The 6828-nt window shown below is 53.6% G+C and overlaps 1 protein-coding gene across 1 annotated transcript; it reads left to right on the top strand.

Moving 5' to 3' along the window:
* Positions 1 to 6: 6 nt before the first annotated feature.
* Positions 7 to 4242, top strand: MMAB (metabolism of cobalamin associated B; the record flags this gene model as incomplete). The annotated part of the gene is made up of 8 exons (XM_027652322.1): positions 7 to 103; positions 191 to 284; positions 402 to 459; positions 1213 to 1285; positions 2037 to 2134; positions 2448 to 2512; positions 3413 to 3472; positions 3632 to 4242. Coding segments are annotated over 8 exons (633 nt in total), but the record flags the coding sequence as incomplete, so codon positions are not given.
* Between the last annotated feature and the right edge of the window lie 2586 nt (positions 4243 to 6828).

Below are 6828 nucleotides of genomic sequence, written 5' to 3'. Positions count from 1 at the left end.
CCCCCCCCTCACGGTTTGTGCCCCCGCAGCTCCGACCGCGATCCCCCCGGTCGTGACCCCCCCGCCCGGTCCCCGCGGATCTACACCAGGACGGGGGACTCAGGTAGAGCCCGGGGGGCACCGAGGGGGCACCGGGGCAGGGCCACCCCAGACCCCTGAGCCCCCCTATCCCCCCCCGCCTTTCCCAAAGGATTCTCCAGCACCTTCACCGGGGAGCGGCGGCCGAAGGGCGACAGGATCTTCGAGGCCTTGGGAGCCACAGACGAGCTGAGCTCGGCCATCGGGTAACTCCGGCCGGGAGGGGCCGAACTCGGGGGGGGTTTCATGTGGAATATCGTGGTTTTGGTGATTTCTCCATTCCCAGCTGACTCTCTTTTTTTTTTTTTTTTTCTCTAAACAAGGCTGGCTGGTGAGTTTAGCAGTGAAAAGGGCCACACCTTTGTTGGACAGCTTCACAAAGTGAGTATTAATGGTAATCCTCACCCAGTGCAGTCGCTGCATCTGTGCTACTGAAACATAAACTCACAGGAACCCAATGCATTTAGTCTTTAAATAAATAAATACTTAAGACTCCCTAGATTACTATCTTAAGAGGTAATTTATTTAACGAAGAAGGAATGTGGTAGATCAGGTGATCAGTTATGGGCAGCAGACTCATCTCTAGGTTCATTCAGAGTTAAGTCAGATACACATTATGGACACAAGTTTTGTTGTCACAGAGCCTCGGGTTTGAAATGGGGGCACAGTCTCACGTGGGCACAGCAGTGACATAGGTGGCAGCCTGTGAGTTTGGCTAATTAACTTTGCTGAGCACAGGAATGCAGAAGGAGCTAATCAGAGATTTTAGGAAGATTTTCCAGGCTGCCTCTCCCATATCCCAGGTTGTGAAGATGCCCTGTGTGGAGGGGGACATGGCAGTGCTGTCTGCAGCTTGTCTCTGCTTTCCCAGAGGTTTAGTGTCCTGCCAGCCAAGGAGTTCTGTGAGCACTCCCAGTGTCCTGCACTCAGCCAGGCTGGTTTGATGTGCCAGTGAAAACAAGTGCATGTGCTACTCTGGCTTCTCAAGCAGCATTTGGGGAGCACTTCCCTGCTCCCTCTGCAGCAGGCTGGGGATGAGGCACAGCAAGGGTGGGATCTTTGATCTACCTCCCCTGGCATGTCAAAGGTGGGGAGTGACAGCACTTGTGGTTTCTGTCCTGGTGCCACGTGCAGGTCCAGTGCATGCTGCAGGATGTGGGCTCCAACCTCGCCACGCCGCTCTCCTCGGCCAGGGAGGCTCACCGGAGTAAGTCCTGCCTTTTCCTGGGATGGCAAAAGTTGGGCATAGCCTGGAAGGGGTTGTGTGGGTGGTTAGATGCTGTGCAGTGTCAGGGTGTTGGGTGAGGCACGGGAAGGAGCAGCTGAGGGGGCTCGTCCTGGAGAAAAGGAGGCTCAAGGGGGACCTTCTCACTCTTTACAAATCTCTGACAGGAGGGTGGAGCCAGGGCGGGTCAGGCTCTGCTCCCAGGGAACAAGGGACAGGACAAGAGGAAACGGCCTCGAGCTGTGCTAGGGGACATTCAGATTGGACATCAGGAGGAATTTCCTCATGGAAGGGGTGGTCAGGCATTGGAAGGGGCTGGCCAGGGAGGTGGTGGAGTCCCCATCCCTGGAGGTGTCCAAGGAATGACTGGACATGGCACTCAGTGCTCTGGGCTGGGGGACAAGGTGGGGATCGGTCACAGGTTGGACTTGATGATCTTGGAGGGCTTTTCCAACACAAATGATTCTGGGATTCTGTCAATCACACATGTTCCTGAGTGCTGAGCAAATCACACACGGTCCCAGCAGCTGCTGTGCTTGTGGCACTCAAGTGATGTCAGGTGGCCTGAGGCACTGGCCCAGCACCCACCCGGCCCTGCTGAAGCAGGAGGAATTTTTTGGGATGCTTTCTTAGGACTTGCTGATCCAAGGAAAGCAAAAATAGATCTCTGTGTGTCGACTGAATCGTTTCTGAATCACTTTTTTTCAGCTGATTCTCCTTTTCCCCTCTGCAGAACGTACATCTTTCAGCGAGAAGCCGGTGCTGGAGCTGGAGCAGTGGATTGACAGTTACTCGGAGCAGCTCCCTCCCCTCAGAGCCTTCATCCTGCCCGTAGGTACTGCCTGTGCCTCTCACCCGCTGCAGGAGGCTCACTCACTTCCTTAGGGGAGCCCTGCTCCACCACTTACCACAGGAAAACAGGTTGGGAGGCCACTATTTCCACTGACAAATGCCAAATAAAAGCAGAGAGGATTTGGGAGTTAAATTTCCCCATCCTGCTGCACTCAGATGTCCCTCCCCTTGCCTGGCCATGGCACAGGGATCAGTCCCACATGTGTGAGAGGTGCTCAGCTTTTCCAGGGAGCAGTGGGGGGGGCTGTGCTGTTGGTGCAGACACTGAGGGGGTGTTTCCTTGCTGTTCCAGTCCGGAGGCAGGAGCAGTGCTGCTCTCCATTTCTCCCGAGCCGTGTGCCGCCGGGCTGAGAGGTGGTGAGTGCTGTGCTGGGGCAACACTGGGAAAAGGGGATGGGGACACTACAACAGCAGCAAACCAGTGCAGTGGGAGCCATCAGCCAGGGCTGGGCTGCACTCAGGGCTTGAGCCAAGCTTTTGTTTGTTTAATCCAGTTCCAGGGGTGCAGGCGGCACAGAGCTGTGTCTTCCCTCCCCTCAGCTGGGTCATCTGAGCTGAGACAGCACAGACAGGGTTGTGTTGAGCTGCAGTTCCGTGCTCAGCTCCTGTCTGGTCTGATAAATGTGGGAAGGTGGGGCACTGGCAGGTGTTAGATCCAGGGAAGCTCTGAGTGGCTTAAGGTGTCCCTGGAAGTTTTCAAGGCCAGGTTGGGCAGGGCTTGGAACAGCCTGGTCTAGTGGGGGATGTCCTTGCCCATGGCAGGGGGTGGAACTGGATGGGCTTTAAAGTCCCTTCCAACCCAAACCATTCTGGGATTCTCCACCCCCATCCAACCTGGCCTTGGACACTTCCAGGGATGGGGCAGCCACAGGTTCTCTGGGCAACCTGTGCCAGGGCCTCACCCCCCTCACAGGGAAGAATTCCTTCCCAATATCCCATCTAACCCTGCCCTCTGGCAGTGGAAAGCCATTTCCCCTGGTCCTGGCACTGTAGCCCTTGTAAATAGTCTCTCTCTGTCCAGTCATAGCCATGGATGAGTATCCTTGGAGGAGCAGAGCTGGGAGCCTCCGGGACAGTCACAAACATTATTGTCACCATTTATGTCCCCCAGATTCCTCTGGGGAAGCCAACAACCTTCACAGATAGAGTGGGGACCCTGGAGGAGGTTGGGGAGTGAAGGGACTCCAGCAAATTACAGCCCTTTGTGCACTCAGAGCTGGAAAGCTAAACACTAATGTTTTCCTTTGCTTTTTCCAGCGTGGTTCCGTTAGTCCAAGCAGGGGAAGCAGATCCAAATGTGGCCAAATATTTAAACAGGTAAAAAAAAATATAATCCCAAACCCTTATTCTGTCCTACTGAAGCATTCCTGATGATGTTCCCACAGTTTTGGGAAAAAACTGCGGGGTTTTGCCTCCTGAGAAGCTTCTGGTATAAGATCTTTGAAGTGGTTTTCCTGCTTTTCCTTTGGTTTCCAGGCTCAGTGACTATCTCTTTGTCCTGGCACGTTATGCTGCAATGAAGGAAGGGAAGGAAGAGAAAATATATATAAAACCTGAGCCATAGCAGGGAGCTGGAATGTTTATTTCCTTTATCATGGGAAGATGAATCCAGCAGACTGATTTTGCCCATCAAGGATGGGAAAGAGAACAATCCTGGACTGGAAGTGGGATCTGCCAAGAACTTCCAGGTGAAATAACCACGACCTTGTTGATAAATCCTAAGAGGAACAGAATCACAGAATATTCTGAGTTGGAAGGGACCCAAAAACAGCTGTTCTGTTCAGTGGGCCTGGTCCACACATCCCGTGTGGCAATGGCACCAGAGTCACTGCTGCTCCCAGGCTGGAGTTGAAGCAGGAAAATTCCAAGAACACTTTGGAGATGCCTTTGTTTCCCTGGGCAGTGACAGGTGCTGTGGGAAGGCCTAGACAGGACTCTGAGGAGTGAAGAAAACAATCAGGTCCTCTGTGTCAGTCACAGTGCTGGTGTGGAGCAGCAGCTGGAGGGATTTGGGAATTGTGTCCACAGCTTTGAAATAATAAATGTGAACTTCCTTTTACCAAAGGGCCCTAAACTGTCACACTCAACACTGAGCCCTGTGTGCTTTTCTCTTCCACGTCCCTTCAGATCCATCAGCCTCGGCTGGAGCTGAGCTGTGCAGATTTACAGGAATGCACCAGGAATTCCTTGGCTCTGGCTGCCTCTTGTTGTGCATGTGAGGAATGTCTCTTGTGCTGACAATCCAGTGCATCCTCTGCCAGGAATGGGGCTCACAGGATGGAGGGATTAGAAGAGGAAAGGCCAAATCCCAGGGTGTGCTGGGGTTGACTCTGGGTGGAGCTGCCCCTTGGAACAGGGACGGGCTGGGGGAGCAGGGCCCTGGGGTTGGCACCCCCAGGGCACTGAGGTTGCAGGAAAAGGGGTTGGGATGAGGAGCAGGGCCCTGGCAGTGCCTCAGCTGGGGGCTGGGTGAGAGGGGCTGACACCCTGAGGGTTGGTCTCACACCCCGCAGTGTCCACGCCGACTTTAGGAGTGTTTCCCCACAGAGCCCCCAGCAGAACAGGCTGGAGCATGGCCTGGAGAACATTCTAGAGCTTGGAGAACCTGGCTGCAAACACCATGAGAGCAGAACACTGCTCAGCAGAGAAGACATCCTCTGTTCCAGCTTCCCAAGAGACTGAACACTCCTATTCCACGTGTAAACATGCACATTCTAGCAGCACTGTGAGCTCACACCCACCCCTATGTCCTGCACAAAACACATACAATTCCAGCTTTGCAGCCAAGTCCAAACCCCTTCCAGCTTGGAAATATAATTTGGAAGAATCTATGTAGGACCTGGTGGTCTCAGTCTTCCCCCAGGAACGCTGTGGGCTGCAAGGAGGTCATGCCCATCAAGGGCTTGTCCACTAAAGTGGAGGCAGCTTTTAAACCCATCCTGCACCTTCCCCTGTTCAATTATTTGAGCAGAAACAACTTTAAACTTGTTCCCAAAAGAGCCCCCGGCTCTGTGTCCCTTTTTGGCAGCGAGGAACACCCAGCACTAACAGATCCCCTGTCTCATCACTCACCTGGCTTTTAAGCAGATATTTCATGGCTATTGTTAATGCACATTTTTCATGGAGTAATTTTCTGAACCTCAGCCTGGAACACATCCCAGTGACAAATGCTCTAGATTTGGATGGTCCTGTCAGCTTCAGTGTCACCTCAGCCATTCCCCCAGTGCCTGCTCCAGACAGGCCATCCAGGTTTATGGGAGCTCTGGCTCCAGGAGCGTTACTGAACCTCAGGAATCGAGAGGCTTTTCAAGTCTAATTGAATAAAATCCTTTGCAATATAAATTCTTCATGAATGCTCCATAAATCAGCTCTGGGAGGGATTTATAGTAGTTCCTTTTTTTTTTTCCAGCTGGGGGAAGAAATCTCACTACTGGTTTGGGACCAAAGCTGGCATTGTTTGGATTGCAAGGAGAAATAAATTTAGCTACTACGTTTTAATATGATGGAGAGATTAAATTTATTGAGGTGCCCTCAGCAGCCCCCCTCTCCCTCTCTATCCACAGCAGTTGTTTCTGGGGGGGCTGAGGCAGAGGGAGGCTGGTGCAGAGTTTGAATTTAGGAGGGAGCAGAGACAAGGCTGAGCGTGGCCCAGAACTGGGCCAGGAGCAGACTTTCTGTCCTGAGAGTGTCTCTGAGGTCACCAGGGAGCCTCTGGCTGTTACAGTGAGGGGCCTCAGGCTGAGGGAGCTGGGGGGGCTCAGCCTGGAGAAAAGGACGCTCAGGGGGGACCTTTTTGCTCTCTGCAAATCCCTGACAGGAGGGGGGAGCTGGGGGGGGGGGTAGGTTGGGCTCTGCTCCCAGGGAACAAGGGACAGGATGAGAGGAAATGGCCTCAAGCTCCCCTCAAGGGGACATTCAGGTTGGACATCAGGAGGAATTTCCTCATGGAAAAGGTGGTCAGACATTAGAAGGGGCTGCCCAGGCAGGCAGTGGAGTCCCCATCCCTGAAGGTCTCCAAGGAATGACTGGACGTGTTGCTCAGTGCTCTGGGCTGGGGGACAAGGCAGAGATTGGGCACAAATTGGACTTGACGGTCATGGAGAACTTTTCCAGCCTCAATGATTCTGGGATTCTGTGACTGCTCAAACCCTGGTGTACCCTCCTCCCTGTGCTGGGAGCAGAGACCAGTGGTGGGGACACAGGGCTGGAGCAGGGACCTCGTGCACCAAGTCCCAGCGCGGCCAAGCTGCCCCTGCCAACGATCCCACGGCACCGGAGGCCAGTGAGGCAGCAGGAGCAGAGCCACTACAATGAAACACAGGCTCTAAAACAAATAAAGCTCCTCTGCTCTGGGCTGGCATTTGTTTTTCCAAGCTCTTTGTCCCTACCCAGCAAATCCAGCCCTACAACATAGGGATTCTAGTGCCTGCACCTCATTAATATAACGGGGGAGGCAGATGCTTTGTCCATGCAGTGCCCAGCCACATTCCTGCCTCGCAGGGCGCCTGCTCCCGGGCTGTGCCGGAGCTGCCAGCACAGACATATGTTGCTAAGGGTCGTTTATTCTTGTTTGTAAAATGTATGGCTGCTCCCGGCTTCCACACTGTCAAAACTGGAAGAACTGGCCCCAAAATCTCTTGCTGCATGATTGGATCAGACGCCTGTACATCTGT

This window comes from Corapipo altera, unplaced genomic scaffold (genome assembly GCF_003945725.1).
Source record: "Corapipo altera isolate COAL_440 unplaced genomic scaffold, ASM394572v1 67, whole genome shotgun sequence".
NCBI classification, from domain to species: domain Eukaryota; kingdom Metazoa; phylum Chordata; class Aves; order Passeriformes; family Pipridae; genus Corapipo; species Corapipo altera.
Note: the sequence above shows the minus strand (reverse complement) of the source record. Positions and strands in the feature narration are given on the sequence as shown.